The sequence below is a fragment of the Camelina sativa genome, chromosome 11 (assembly GCF_000633955.1).
Source record: "Camelina sativa cultivar DH55 chromosome 11, Cs, whole genome shotgun sequence".
Classification (NCBI taxonomy): domain Eukaryota; kingdom Viridiplantae; phylum Streptophyta; class Magnoliopsida; order Brassicales; family Brassicaceae; genus Camelina; species Camelina sativa.
The window spans coordinates 542,393-557,514 of NC_025695.1; the positions used below are offsets into that span (position 1 = coordinate 542,393).

Below are 15,122 nucleotides of genomic sequence, written 5' to 3' on the forward strand. Positions count from 1 at the left end.
AAATTTTCTGAAGATAATATAATCTATTGATTTAATATTTTTGATTAGGCTATTTAAATCTTTTGAGTTAATCGGTTTGTTAATATTTTCTACAAATGACAGATTATTACCAAAAAACCATTATGAAAAAATTAATGAAATTCCAAAATCAACGTATTCGTGTAAGAATACATTTCACCCGTGAAATATGTGAATTTGGTAAACAAAATATTAATAAAATGTTACAGTTTATGGCAATATATATTTTTGTGTGCTTGAAAATTCAAATTTATATTTATGGTTATTCGAGTAACTAGAACAATTTTGCATAATCTAATAATCACTCATTTTAAATATATTATGCTTTTTTTTTGGGTACTAACTTTATTTATAATGATAAGGATTATTGTCTCATTCATTTTTAATAGCACATAGATGAATGTACAATTATGACGTATATTCCTATTCGGTTATCAATATTTCTATTTTTAATGAATAATCACACTAAATGTTGAGATTAATTAGTTTACATGCTTAGATATATATAAATAATCACACATCATGATATTCCCTAATTTGTTGTCATTTTTATATTTATTTATGAATATATATAAATCTATATTTATTGGGAATTAAGTTTATTTTAATGAGTTGGAGATAATTTAGGGATAATATACTTCTTTTTATAATCAATTATAATAACTATTGAAAGCTTGTTATTTAAATTATTATTGTAATAATACTAACATAAAAAATATCATTTTGTTTTTATATGATTTTGTTAATAAGTTATATGTTTAATAAATTATATGTTCTTTTTTTATTAACTTTATATTAATTGATATGTTTTATAGTTGTTTAGAATATTTTACTTATATTAATTTTAAAAAATCAATATAATTTTGACTTGTATATTTGTAAGTAAATTTAGTGAAATTTTGTTTTAAAATAGTATGTAATTATTTAATTAGTTTTAATATGTGTTATATAAATTTGTGTGAGAATGATGACATATTTAATTCAGTTAATTGTTTTTTTAAAATTTAATGGTATATTAATGTAATTAAGTAGAAAATTTAAGGTTATTTTATTAAAATATTAATAAAATTTTCTGATCACTATATATCAGTTTTTTCAAAAGTGTGCTTCTCACTTTTAATTATTATATTTGAGAATAGAAATTAGCCACGTTTAATTATTTTATTTGAGAATAGAAATTAGGAGAAACAATTACTATCAAGGAATAATTTTGGGAAAAACAAATTAAAAAAAAAAAGAGAATAAAAAATAAAATCCGACAACAAATGGCCAATGACTGTTGACTCATCGTTTACTGCTCCGTTTTGTCGGCGAAATTCTCATTGATCTTTTTTGTTTTTTTTTTTAATATCAGCCAACCTATGGTGATCGTAGATCCGTTAATATGTTTCAGCTACGATCATTAACGACCGTTAGATCTTCGTCGGCTGATGACAAAAAGCGAATCTCTTGTACTTCTTGCTACTTTTTTCTTTCACTTATATAACTTTTATTAATTGATAGAAACGTCCAAATCTCATGCGTATTTATTATTTTCAGGCCATTTATAATAGATTTTATTACAGAAGTAAACCTCGATTTTTTTTACATTTAATGCACAACCACGATTCCTCCTTTTTTATATTGGTTGACTTGTTGTTAGTTGTGGTTCTCATTGGAGTACTTGGTATATTTTGTCATTTAACTGTTTTTCTGGGTTAAAGAAATAACAAACATTCAAATTTGTAATCTTACCGAACAGTCAAAAAAAGTAAAGAAAAATAAATATGTGGTATGAGAATGTGAAAAAAAAACTAGAGTGGGGTTCACAATAGGAAAAGCGTGTAAATAATAGGGGTGGAGCGTCATTAAATAAAGAAAGAAGTAAATAAACTATTTAGATATTTTTAATTTTGCCAACAACAAAATTAAATTAAAGAAATCCAGAGTGAAATAAATAAAATAATATAGAGTTCCCATAGTTAGCTCCGAATTCTACTCCACCTTTTACTTCTCTGAAATTTTGTTCCTTTANTTTATTTTTTTTTTTTTTTTTTTTTTTTTTGCGAAATTTCAGGAGTGTTTCTGGTTAATGTGAGAAAGTTAGGTTCGCAATAAACCAAATCAAAAAACAAAAGTGAACGATTCGTGTCGTTGGATTGATTTAAGCGATAGTTTGTTTTTGCTTCATTCGCAATCTTAAAGATGTCAGGTCCGGTCGATCGCTTCGCAAGGCCATGTAAGTATATCAGATCTGCTCTCTTATCTTTGGATCCATCTTATTTCTTTCAATGCGATTTTTTTTTTTTTTGCTGCGGTTGAGTTTTCTAGGGTTTCACACTAAAAGCATAAGGCCATCGTAGAGAAGAAAGATTTGATTTTTCAGTTTTATTCGAGTAATGAGATACCAAACTCTCTGCAATTTCGTTTTTTTCTTAGTGGGTTCTTAGGGTTGACAAGTTAGGTCATAATAGTTTCAGCTGTTTGTATACAGGTTTTGAGGGAATTATGAGCAGTGATGAGAAAAAGGAAAGAAAGTCTGATTTTGAGAACTCAGAAGACGAGAGGAAAACAAGAATCGGCTCTTTGAAAAAGAAAGCAATCAATGCATCCACAAAGTTCAAGCATTCTCTCAAGAAGAAGAGAAGAAAAAGCGATGTTCGAGTCAGTTCTGTCTCCATCGAGGATGTTCGCGATGTAGAGGAGCTTCAAGCGGTTGATGAGTTTAGACAAGCTTTGGTGATGGACGAGTTGCTTCCCCATAAACACGATGACTATCACATGATGTTGAGGTTCTTGAAAGCTAGAAAATTCGACATTGAGAAAGCAAAGCACATGTGGTCTGATATGATCCAGTGGAGGAAAGACTTTGGTACCGACACTATTATTCAGGATTTTCAGTTTGAAGAGATTGATGATGTTCTTAAATATTACCCCCACGGTTATCACAGCGTAGATAAAGAAGGCAGGCCTGTGTATATCGAGAGGCTAGGAAAAGTTGATCCTAACAAACTGATGCAAGTTACTACGCTTGATCGATATATAAGATATCATGTTAAGGAATTCGAGAGGAGTTTTATGATCAAGTTTCCTGCCTGCACTATTGCTGCGAAGAAGTATATTGATTCAAGCACTACTATTTTGGACGTTCAAGGAGTGGGATTGAAGAACTTCACTAAGTCTGCTCGTGAGCTTATTACACGCTTGCAGAGTATTGATGGAAACAATTATCCTGAGACACTCCACCAGATGTTTATCATCAATGCAGGGCCCGGATTCCGTCTGCTTTGGAGCACTGTGAAGAGCTTTCTAGACCCCAAAACAACTTCTAAGATTCATGTATGTTTATATATATATGTTTTTGGTATAGCTGCCTTCATTAAACTGCTCTTGAAATTCGTTATGGACTGTTTCATCTTGTAATGTAGGTACTTGGATACAAGTATCAGAGTAAATTGCTCGAGGTTATCGAATCTAGGTATGTAGCCTGAACTCCTAATTCTTTGAGTTATGATTCTTCTGTGTTTTGCTTACATCAGTGATGTATCTTTCATTTGTTTCAGCGAGTTGCCTGACTTCTTGGGAGGTGCTTGTACTTGCGCGGATCAGGGAGGTTGTATGCTTTCCGATAAAGGGCCTTGGAAAAATCCGGAGATTGTGAAAGTAAGTAATCTTTCGTTTCTCTTTACACACCCAAACTTTCATATTATCTGTTTATATGATTTCAGAAATTGAAACAAATGGATTACTGTTATTGCAGATGGTACTTCATGGGGGAGCTCACCGTGCGAAGCAGGTGGTGAAAGTTCTAAACAGTGAGGGGAAAGTCATTGCTTATGCAAAGCCGTCTTATCCATGGATAAAAGGAAGTGACACATCAACTGCAGAATCAGGTTCTGATGCTGAAGATATCGTTGTATCCCCAAAAGCAGTGAAGAGTTATTCCCATCTTCGCTTGACCCCTGTTCGTGAAGAGGTATAATATAAATTCACTTTCTATGTCTTTTTTTTTTTTATAGATTACTTGATCCATAGTTCTGAATCGTCCTATTGATTATTTTGCAGGCAAAAGTAGGTTCTGGTGAAACGAGTTTTGCCGGTAGTTTTGCAGGTTATGATGAGTACGTTCCAATGGTTGACAAAGCTGTTGACGCCACCTGGAAGGTTAAACCCGCCGCCACCAACAAGGTTCCGTCAAAAGGTAACTTTTTTTATGCTCAAGTGAAAGAAAGTTTCTCTTTTCGCATTATACACTGGAAAAAAAAAAAGATTTAAACTTTGGTCTCTTATCTCTTTCCGCAGGAGCTCGTATGCCTCCAAATGTCCCAAAGGATCATGAAAGCTTCGGTGCTCGTCTTCTAGTTATTTTCATGGCCTTTGTGATGGCGATTCTCACATTCTTCCGCTCAGTATCAAACCGTGTTATGACCAAGCAGCTTCCACCGCCAACAAGCGCATCGCAAATTGAAGGAAACGCTGCTACAGAGGAAGCTGATCTCCTCAATTCAGTGCTGAAGAAGTTAACTGAACTTGAAGAGAAAGTTGGAGCGCTCCAGTCAAAGCCATCTGAGATGCCTTGTGAGAAAGAGGAACTGCTTAACGCAGCTGTTTGCCGTGTAGACGCCCTTGAAGCCGAACTCATAGCTACTAAGAAGGTAACTGAATACTATGGTACTAAAACCCCACCAAAATTAGAACTGAGACATTTCATGCTCTCTAAACTCCGTTTCTTATTTGGAGCAGGCTCTTTATGAAGCTCTGATGAGACAAGAAGAATTACTCGCTTATATTGACCGTCAAGAGATTGCTCAGCACCAGGTATGTTTTCCTTTTAACCCTTTAACGCCCAAAATCCAAAATTGTCTTATTCAAATTCAGTTATTGAATGACCCGTCAATATTGTTTTTGTTTCCAGAAGAAGAAGAAGAGGAAGCAAATGTTCTGTTTCTAGAAGAAGAAGGAAGAAGAAGCATCTCTACATTCTCTCTCTCTCCCTTCTTAGGTTTCTCTACTTATTAAGAAGAGGAGCAAGTAAAACCCAATGAAACAGAACAACTCTCATCTCATTTTATGTTAAAAGCTAATTAATTCTTTCTCTTCTATGATGATGACGATGACGAATGGGTCTTTTAAGGTTTATATATTAACAAACCAATTATACAAAAAGAAAGAGGAGAAATAGAGAGAGTCCTTGAATAGAAACAGAACAAGACTTCGTCTTTATATTTTCTCCTGTATCCTTATTTAAAAGGATGACAGTGAATGGAAATACATTTCATCTTCTACGCTTCTTGGAAGCTAGAGGCTCAAGGCTGAAGTTACACTGTTGGCACTCCCTCTGATGGAGTCTTTCAGAAAAACAAGAACTGAAAATGCAAAAACAATAGAAATCAATAGATATTTCTGCAAGCAATGAAAGCATTGAATCAGTTTTATAGGTGTTTCTTCTAACCTTCCTCTTCTTCTTCTTTTTCTTCTCGATGTAAGCCGTCATCTCATGTAGCCTCGTCATTGTCTCGTCCAGTGCCTAAATTTTATTTTAAAAAACAGAGTAATCACAGAAACAGAGAAAACAGAGCAAGAGACTAGTGCCAGAGAATGAGAGCTTTACCTTCTTGGTTTCAGACAAGTAAAGCTCGAACTGGTCAACACGACGAAGTGAAGCATCTAGAACCCTATCCCTCTCCAGAGAAGAAGCAGCCTGAGCTTCCATGGACTTGCATTTCTCCTCGAGATCCGTCATCTTCTTCAACATCGCCATATACTCCTGCCTCGACATAACCGTCACTCCGTCGTTTTGATACACGGAGCCGCCTTCACGGCTATACACATTCGCCTCGGTGAGCCTCCTTGGCATGTTCTTTGTTAGCCTCATCACGCCCACTATCGCCATTAGCAATGCCATAACGCTGCCAGATAAATACCCTTTCCTCTCCAACGGATCCACAGGCGAGTACACATCTGAATTTAGAACTTCACGGAGTAAGAAACTTATACACAAGTCCCGGTTTCGTTACCAAGAATACTAACCTTTAGGCTCGGGGACCGGGAGGTTTTTGTTAGCCTTGTGAAGCTTTGTAGGCCAATCAGCAGCATCCACAGTCTTGTCAATGAACTTCTTCTCCTTCTCCCCAGCAGATTCCTTGTTAGTCTCTTCTGCTTCGAAAGGTTCACATTTCTTCTAAATTTCAAATAGGGTTAGTTTTTAGTAAAAGTGAAGATCGTTATTGCTATGGTGAAGGACCAAAAAAAAAAAAAAGTCAAACCAAATATCAAAAAGAATTCAAGATCGTTATTGCTGGTTCTTACCTGTGTTTCGTTCTTATACTCTGAGATTGTCTTTTCCTCGATCCCTGACAAGCTCCTCCGCAGGCATCTACCTTCACCGTTCTGAACCAACTGTTTTTTATACATATAGTTTACATATGAATCAGAAGTAACCTTGAAGATCTGTTTTTAATAAAGAATCTGCATAAGGTAGAGACCAACCTTGAAGATCTCAGGGTCGTTCCATGGACCTTTGTCTGAACGCATACATCCGCCTTTATCTGCGCATGTGCACTTACCACCCAAGAACTCAGGCAGTTCACTAAACAAACAATGAGAATAGAGAGTTTTGGACAACATATTTGAAGATAAAAGCAACAGTTTCAAGTTCACATCTTATAATGAGTAATGAAGTTCTCACTTGGCGTCAATGATTTCAAGCAGTTTGCTTTGGTATTTGTTGCCCAGAACCTGTCATTAATGAACAAAAAAAAAAAAGAGTAGTTTGTTTACCAACTAATCAAGATGCAGATGAAGAAAAACAAAGTTAAGTTTGGATATTTCTAAGTGAAGAGAGGGAAAGTCTTTACGTGAATCTTTGCTGTAGTCTTTGGGTCAAGGAAAGATTTCACTGTGCTCCATACAAGTCTAAACCCATAACCAGCATTGATGATGAACATACGGTTCAGCGTCTACAATGAAACACACAAACACAGAGATAATGGTTCCGTGTCAAAACCACATTATCAATCAACGCAAAAGAACAAGAAAAACAGAACTGAACCTAACCTCAGGGTAGTTATCGTTGTCGATTTTCTGAATACTCTGAAGAAGATCTTTTGCAGCTTTGTTGAAGTTATTAAGCCCCTGCAAGTTTCAAACACACATAGATCGATTACTCCAAGATGATACCCACCTTAGTGCCTTACACTAGCGAATCAAATAGCTTATATGAATGACATACCACGCCTTGAACATCCAAGATCGTTGTGCTCTGATCAATGTGTCTTTTCGCAGCGATGGAACAAGCCGGGAATTTAACGTTGAAAGTTTTCTCAAACTCTTTCACATGGTACTTGACGTACCTATCGATTGTGGTCACTTTCAACAGCTTTGTAGCATCGACTTGGCCTAGCCTCTCTATGTAGATAGGCCTTCCTTCCTTGTCAACACCATGATATCCTTGTGGATAATACTGAACCACTTCGTCGATTTCTTTAAAATCAAAGTCCTTGAACAAGAAAGAGATAAACTTTAGGGAGATAAAGAGACAAAACGGTGAGTCAAAGAAAAGTGAGAGAGCCTTTAAATGTCACCTCCATGATCGTGTCTGCACCATATTCTTTCCTCCAGTTAAGCATATCAGCCCACATTTGCTTCGCCTTTTCGATATCAAACTTTCTTGCCCTCAAGAACCTGAGATATATATTTCGATCTGTTAGAGCAATAGAAAAGAAGAGATCAAACCAGAGAGAGGAACGATCTAACCTAAGCATCATATGATGATCATCGTGTTTAGAAGGAAGTAGTTCGTCTAAGATAAGAGCTTGACGGAAAGCATCAACCGCTTGCAACTCCTCTGTGTCGATTTCATCAACGATTGAGACACACGTCACGCGGCTATGCCTTCGACCTTTCTTGGTCATTGAGTGCTTAAACTTGTTCGTAGCATTTATGGCCTTCTTCTTCAGGGAGACAAGTTTTGTTAATCTCTTGTCATCGTCTGAGATCTCAACATCTGCAAAAGATTCTTGCTTTAAAAAAAAAATGTTTGGATTTCAGATAGAAAAATATTGAAATTTTTTTCTCAGCTTACCTATTTTATTATGCCGATCCACATGAGCAACCATTGTATCCGCCATGATTTAAGTTCCTATTGAATCACAAATCAAACGAATAAAAAACTCTGTTCTTTTTCCTTGTCTAACAATCAATCATTGAACATAAAAAAAAAAAAGAATCCCAAAGAAACCAAACACGTTAGTACGTTACACCCAAACATTACGATAAACAAATCCTCTAAAGCGTATGAGAAAATCAACAACATAAACCCACGTTCAAAGGGTGAGATTAGAAACTGATGAGACCCTAAAGATTCAATTCAATAAGCAATAGATCCAAAGGGTTTTAGGTCATAGAGAGAAGAAGAGATTTTAATTCTTCAAGATATTTGTTTTACCTGTAGATTAAAAAATAAAAAAAACAACACTACAGGGGGAGAAGAAGAAAGAGAGATCTATCTATATAACTCTCTCCCTCTCTCACACCCCAAATTGAGAACGGCTCCAAATTTACAAACGCCAAAAATCTCAGACAACAAATCTAGAGAGAGCATTGACAAGGTTTTACCTTTTCTTTGAATTCTTTTATTAAATTTTAGCGTTTTCAATTTTTGTCAACAGAATTTTAGCTATTATCTTATATTAGAAAAACCATTTTTGTAAATGATTATTAAGGAAACGTTATTTTATTATTTTTCTCTAAATCTGGCCTTATTAATATGCAAATTGAGTATATAAAACAAATTTATTGTTAGAATTATTTATTTCAACAAAAAAAAAAGGGTCAATGGATTTATTTTTAAAAAATATATAGATTTCCTTCTATATATGGAAGAAAATAAGTAATTTTCTATAGTTTTTGTAGAAACAAATCATCAAAATCCTTTTATTTTTGTATTTGTTACCATTGATATACTTCCAAAATGAATCAATTTTATAATAATAGCAATGGATCAGTATTCCTCCAAATTGAATATTTGAAGATCACAACACCAACAAGTGGTGTAAAAACATATGTAATTCAAATATTACAGAACTACCAAAAATTATACAAAGAAATAAACAGAGAAAAAAAGAAAGCTAAACAAATATTTATGCCATAACAAACACTTAAGTATATACGTGAATGCTATTTTGCAATAAACCAGTCTTTTTCTTTCTTTTTTTTGCTAATTTTTGTATTTTTAAATCTAAATCATACAGAACCTAATCATCATTTTGATTCCTTCTCTGCCTTGCAATGAAAGACTCGATCTTGTATCGGAGTTCATCATCGGAATCAAATCTTTCAGAAGAAACATCCGTCTCCGATCTCTTCAACCTTCCACAAGAACTTTTCTCCAAACCCTTCAGATTCTCCGACTGGCTTCGTTGGTAATTCTGACTTCGTCTCTTCTCAGTCAAATTATGTTTCTCCATCTCCACAGTTATGTCCTCATGCTCAACTACGACGCTCTGCTTCTCTCTGTTCACTGAGATGATCTGTTTTGACAACTTCTCAGGTTTGCTCTGTTTCACTCCCATCTCAAAAATGATGATCTGTTTCCTCTTCTTCTCAGATTTGCTCTGTTTCTCTACGTTCTCTTTTACTCTGTTCTCGGTGATGCTCTGTTTAGCCTTGTTCTCTGCTTCACTCTGTATTTCTCTGACCTCTGCTCGTGAGATTCCTCCGTCTCTTCTTGAGCTCTCCCGAACAAACTCCTCGTAAAGATCGTTTCTTTTACACTTGGGATCAAGTTCTTCTTGGTTCAAGAGAAGACCGGATTTAGCAATCAGAGAGATGACTATCGCGTTTCCTACAGCGAACGCAAGGCCGCGGTTTGCGAGAATAACCGCTGCGACACCAGAATCCTGGAACGTGATAACGAGCTCATAACAGAGCTTAGCTACTGTGACCAAAACCACGATTATCTCCATCGCCCGGAAAAACAGATCAAAGAGTATCTGAACACGAGACTTCTTCGCAAGCCTCTTCATCTTTCTTTGTTTAATTTTCTGACTACTAAACGAATCCATTGGCGTGGTGATAGCCTGCCTAAGAAGAAGAAAAAAAAACTTAAGAGAAAGAAGAAACAGAGGTTTTGAGCTGTTCTTACTTCAGATCTCTATTAGGGTAAGAGACCAATTGGGGTTGTTAGTTTAGATTCATGAAAAGAAACTGAGAATCTAAAGAGAGGAGAATATGTTTTTCCCTTTGTTCTCTCTTTTGCTTTGTTTCTTGAGAGAATTTAGCTTTGATGTAAGTAAGTATTTATACAACAGAGTCGCTGAGTGCGCTTGATATGGTTACTTTCGTTTTCTGAAGCAATAATAAAAAATGACTTATGGAATTAAACCAAACAAATACAGTAAAATTTATGTGTAAACATGTAAAGTAACGCGTTTTGGCATTCTTCAAATGTTAAACGTGGTAAAAATATTTGACTTTAAAAATTTTAGACAACTTCATAAGAAAAAAAAATATGTATTCTAATTTGATGACTAATAAGTCTAATAACATTTATTTGATGACAACTAAGATTAAAAAAAAAAAAGATTTTTACAGATTTAATGTTTTTTCAGTTTTAGTTTAAACAGAAATTATAATATACTATACTGTTATTTGAAAAAATATTATAAGGTAGTTAATTACGAGGGGTAAAAAAACACTCGAGACTTGATTTAACAAAAAAAAATGTGGTATTGTACCAACCGAACAAGTTGTAGCGCACGTTAACATAAGAAAAAAACATACTATTAAATTTGATATAAGATACTATTGATCATGGAAAGTATGCAGCTCCTAAAGATTTTGTTAGTTAAAGAGCCCTGCCTTGTATCAAATATACTATAATTACTCTGTTTATTTTATTTGTTATATGATTAAAGTGGCTTTATTAGTATAAGTGGTCTTACTGAAAATTAAATAATTTTAAACGTTCATGATTGGATTAAACGTTCATGATTGGATTAAATGGACACTAAGAAAAACTCTAGAAGAAGATTAAGAAAATGTTAATAACGAAATTCATTTATAACTGGAAGATCACCATTATATACAAAAATCTTCTCTGTATTAGTTTGCTGTCTATAATAGAATCATATTTCAAGTAAAAAAGGCTGTAGTATATTATACATGTATCCTTAGAAAAATGTATTTTCGTCGCAAGCAATTTTCTTTACTTGTATCCAAATACAGTTTCTCATAATCAGTAGTCATTATATTAGCCTTTTAAAGAAGGTGAAAAAAGCATCTTCGCACTATATTCATCACTTTGTCCACTGGTAATTATTTTACTCGGTAAGGCAGCTGCCTTGATAGTGACATCTCCATTTCATATCTCCTTTTTCTGTATTATTTAATATATGAAAATCATTTGTAGAATTGTAGCACATATTTATTGATTCGTATAATAACTTTATTGCACAAAATTTAGGACTTGAATGATCAGTATAAACTATAAAGCATGCCAACAATGCCGAAACAATACAATACATAAGGGAATAGACGTTTATTTGTATTTTTGGAAGAAAAAAAAGTACTATTATGAAGATAAATTTTTTTTTTGGAAGAAATATTATTACTCAACTAAAATTTATCCAGCTAGAGAGAAGTATATATTATTGTGTAGTGTAGGGTTTCATGTAAGGAAAATGAGAAAAGAAATAAAGATATAAATTCAATTACTTCTTCACTAAGAGATGGAGAAATGGATTGTAGGTCAACAACTCTTTGTATTTCTTTAGTGTCTTGTCTCTTTCTAACCAAAAGCATATATGTATACTATAGAGTAGAGCTGGTCTCATGATTATTAAAAAAAAAAAAAATCATTATTGGATACACTTTAACAAAAGCCTCACTTCTTTTTTCTTTAAAAAGTTGAAATGAAGAATCATTATTGGTGTAGCATAACATCCACAAGTGAAACGTGTCTTTGTATTTTGATCGTAACTTGCCTTATTATGACGCCGTATTCAGGAACAAAAACAAAATTTGATCACTTATTAGTGCAAAGATTCGTTTTCTCTCAAAATGTTTGATTTCAGTTTCGATTTCTACGTTGTACTTGTAAGTTGAATGCTAACGTTTAAGTCTGGTTTGTCTATCTCATGCAATGCAATAAAACATATAATAATTATCCAATTCTTTAATACAGTATAAAATATAGTTAATATTTTTTTTATTTTTTTTATTTTCTACTTTAAGTTTCACATTTTGCCTCTCTGATCCTAGTCTCTTTTTCTTTTTTTTTTTGGTGAAAGAGAAGAGAGAAGGAATCTAAACCTTGTGATTTTTATTTACTGTCAAACATGAAAAAGCCTTCTACTACTTTAAATTTAGATTCTTGAACAAAATCTAACCTCATGGATTCGTACAACTTTTGTGTTTTATTTGTTTTCTCTTATCAAATAACTTACAGCCACAACCAATATTATATATACATAGCAAAAAGTGACGAACAGATCGCCGCCACATGCGGCTTCTATAAAATATAATAGATGTTAAATATGAAAAAAAATCCGACCTGCCGGAATCGAACCAGCGACCTAAAGATTACAGCAACTACTACAGTCTTCCGCTCTACCAACTGAGCTAAGGTCGGATTGATAAGTCTCTTATTGATTAAAATATATAATTTATGCTATAACTGGGCCCTAATGGGCTTTCCGACAGCCTCGGTAATATTGGTGGAGCATGCAATTAAGAAAGAGCCTCTCATCAGAATTTCATCTCATCTTCCTCCCCATTCCCCTACATGTGATGAGATGTGCATCGATGGTGTTCTGTTAATCAGTTTTATGGAGCTTTTACTGGCGCACATCTAAATGAACCTGCAATCATGACTTTTGATGTTCGGTCTTAAAAGTGTCGTCTTATCAGTGGACCTGACAATGCCGCCGGTGGTAACTTTCTACTTCTTCTTCTTCAAAGCTAACATCCTACGAGGGAAAGCTTGCTGTCCTTTTCTTTGACGATCCGGTTGTTCGTATGTTTGCTTTGTGGGTTTTAGAAGATGCTGTGAATCAGGAATGGTCATACACTAACTTTTGATTTGCGTAGTTTACTTGGGTGGACAACAGATTTGGAACTTCAATTGTTCAGCGCCACCAACGCTGGTGAGGTTATTTTGGCACCACTCTTTGTGCGTGCATCCACATATCGTGTTCTCTTCTATGATCCAAATAAAGATAGCTTCAGAAAAATTGAGATTGAAGTAATCACAGACCGTGAGGTTCCACACAAGGTTGACGGTTGGTGGTATTGTCGTGCAGTCTGTGTCTTCCCAGGTCAAGTTGAGACTCTTACGTATCTGTAATGTGATAGTTTACTAGTAGTTTGTTTCTGTAACCTCAATGTTTCTAACTTGAATTGAAAAGGTTCATCTATTCCCAATCCTAGTAGTTAACTTGTTTCATTACAGTCTTTTTCTCCTTTTATCTTAAGAGCTTGATGAAGTTCGTTCCTATATGAAGTTAATGAAGTTCATTTTCTCTGCAATCTTAAATGGTACTTGACTTGGATACTGATGTGACTTACCCCACGGGACTAACACAACTTCGTGTGGATAATATGCCGGGTAATTACTATTTCAGAGACTATTGGGCACAACTCATGCAAGATAGACACCTCCAGGAAGGAGATGTGATTGGACTCTTTTGAAACCAAATTGAACCCCGGTGAGATAGGTTTGTAGAGGTGATGTTTTAAACATTTGATTAAAGACACTTCTCTACCATAAATTTTTTTGCTATTATGTTTTATTTATTTCGTAAGTTTTTTTTAATGATTACAATAATTGTTCGTTGCATATTGGGTATTATTATTTATGAGTTATGACTTAAGAAAATAAATTAACAGAGTTATTTATTTATGTGTGTGTGTGTGTGTGCAACTTATTAACACCTTTTTACTTGGAAATTCATAGGTGTTAACACGCATAGTTTTTCTTCTAAAGTCATACGATTTAAGATTGTATTTTATTTTCCGTAACGTGATTTCGTTAACCTAAACCAATAAATTAATCATCACCCCATATGTATCTCTCCGTAATTGTCTCTTAATTAATCTAAGTAGCAAATTCACTCTCCATCTCCAACTCTATAAAAGCCCCTAGTGTGTAACCATGTTAAATCACACAAACACCAAACATAAGAACAAAGAGGAAAGAAAAATGACAAATTCATTCACTCTCGTTGCTCTCCTGTGCATCTGCTTCCTTCTCCATTCTCCAACTGGTCAGTGACACAACAAAATGACATATATGATATATTTTAACTTTACATAATAGCATTATATATATATATATGTTGATATAATTACTGTTTTAATCAAGATACCATAAACATGAAACGATATTGTTAACTAGAAATGTGATTAATATGAACATAGGGTTGAAAGTAGCGGAGGCTAAGATATGCCAAAGGTACAGTCAAACGTGGTCGGGAAGGTGCACGCTGACGAGCCACTGCGACCGCCAATGTATCAAATGGGAAGACGCTCGCCATGGAGCATGCCATCAGGACAAACGTGGCCGCGCTTGTTTCTGTTATTTCAACTGCAAGAATTAAGCGTTATGATGAGAGCGGTTTAAACCCCGTTTGTGAAACTCTCTAGCTATTTTGCATTGTCTCTGAGCAGGCTTTCGTTTTGTTTTGTTGTTTCGTCGAAATAATAAAGTTCTGGATCTATATCTAATTATCTATGATGTAGCGCAGCCGTCATCTATCACAACTCGGATTCAAATTGAAGAGTGTGTGTTTGAGATTCTAAACGAACGAAATAATCAGTATTTAACTAAATTATTGTGCAAAACAAATCAAAAGTATGTATATTTGACTAATCATAATTTGGACATACCATCAATTCAGATAAAAAGGGATACCATCAATTCATAATAATCTTTACCGTTGTACGTATGTCGTAAAAATTTCATTTTTAAAAATTAGATAGTACTTTTATGAAGTAATCGTACAATTTTCAGCTAAAACACCTTTGTTGCAAGAACGTCGTCTTTTTGTTCTTTATTTGCTAGATTCGTAGCTAACAATTGTTTACACAGGGATTTCATCCGTTAGATAGTATCAATATTTTAATCC

The 15,122-nt window shown here is 34.2% G+C and overlaps 3 protein-coding genes, 1 long non-coding RNA gene and 1 other non-coding gene across 13 annotated transcripts in view; 2 read left to right on the forward strand and 3 right to left on the reverse strand.

The window, feature by feature from the left end:
- LOC104720830 (phosphatidylinositol/phosphatidylcholine transfer protein SFH6) lies at window positions 2,034-5,136 on the forward strand. 6 transcript variants are annotated; one of them, XM_010438728.2, is made up of 10 exons: window positions 2,034-2,236; window positions 2,321-2,393; window positions 2,492-3,336; window positions 3,426-3,475; window positions 3,561-3,660; window positions 3,758-3,973; window positions 4,063-4,198; window positions 4,300-4,652; window positions 4,741-4,815; window positions 4,913-5,136. In XM_010438728.2, exons 3-10 carry the CDS (start codon window positions 2,506-2,508, stop codon window positions 4,946-4,948), a joined length of 1,797 nt encoding a protein of 598 aa, XP_010437030.1. In that variant the 5' UTR covers window positions 2,034-2,236; window positions 2,321-2,393; window positions 2,492-2,505; the 3' UTR covers window positions 4,949-5,136. The 6 variants fall into 6 exon arrangements, with proteins under 6 accessions (XP_010437030.1, XP_010437029.1, XP_010437026.1 ...); XM_010438727.2 differs by having other exon boundaries at window positions 2,329-2,393; XM_010438724.2 differs by lacking the exon at window positions 2,321-2,393.
- On the reverse strand, window positions 5,112-8,683 carry LOC104720828 (phosphatidylinositol/phosphatidylcholine transfer protein SFH2). Of its 3 annotated transcripts, none has more exons than XM_010438720.2 (14): window positions 8,614-8,683; window positions 8,081-8,137; window positions 7,753-8,002; window positions 7,581-7,680; window positions 7,229-7,495; window positions 7,054-7,131; window positions 6,855-6,956; window positions 6,686-6,735; window positions 6,487-6,586; window positions 6,307-6,396; window positions 6,028-6,178; window positions 5,609-5,958; window positions 5,450-5,524; window positions 5,112-5,363 (listed from the first exon to the last, which is right to left on the reverse strand). In XM_010438720.2, exons 2-14 carry the CDS (start codon window positions 8,124-8,126, stop codon window positions 5,349-5,351), a joined length of 1,674 nt encoding a protein of 557 aa, XP_010437022.1. In that variant the 5' UTR covers window positions 8,127-8,137; window positions 8,614-8,683; the 3' UTR covers window positions 5,112-5,348. The 3 variants fall into 3 exon arrangements, with proteins under 3 accessions (XP_010437022.1, XP_010437024.1, XP_010437021.1); XM_010438722.2 differs by lacking the exon at window positions 8,614-8,683 and adding an exon at window positions 8,444-8,607 and having other exon boundaries at window positions 6,028-6,175; XM_010438719.2 differs by lacking the exon at window positions 8,614-8,683 and adding an exon at window positions 8,444-8,607.
- On the reverse strand, window positions 9,005-10,313 carry LOC104720831. The gene has a single exon (XM_010438730.2). It carries the CDS (start codon window positions 10,059-10,061, stop codon window positions 9,252-9,254), a length of 810 nt encoding a protein of 269 aa, XP_010437032.1. The 5' UTR covers window positions 10,062-10,313; the 3' UTR covers window positions 9,005-9,251.
- On the reverse strand, window positions 12,545-12,628 carry TRNAY-GUA. Its single transcript is given in 2 exon segments — window positions 12,545-12,580; window positions 12,592-12,628. It is a non-coding gene; the product is annotated as a tRNA-Tyr (tRNA).
- LOC104720832 overlaps window positions 14,167-15,122 on the forward strand; it is a 4,128-nt gene continuing 3,172 nt past the window's right edge. The window contains exons 1-2 of one of the 2 annotated variants that reach the window (XR_756780.2): window positions 14,167-14,261; window positions 14,416-14,473. This is a non-coding gene — a long non-coding RNA (uncharacterized LOC104720832). Of the gene's footprint in view, window positions 14,262-14,415; window positions 14,729-15,122 lie in introns of those variants that run through there. The other variant, XR_756779.2, reaches the window with a different exon arrangement.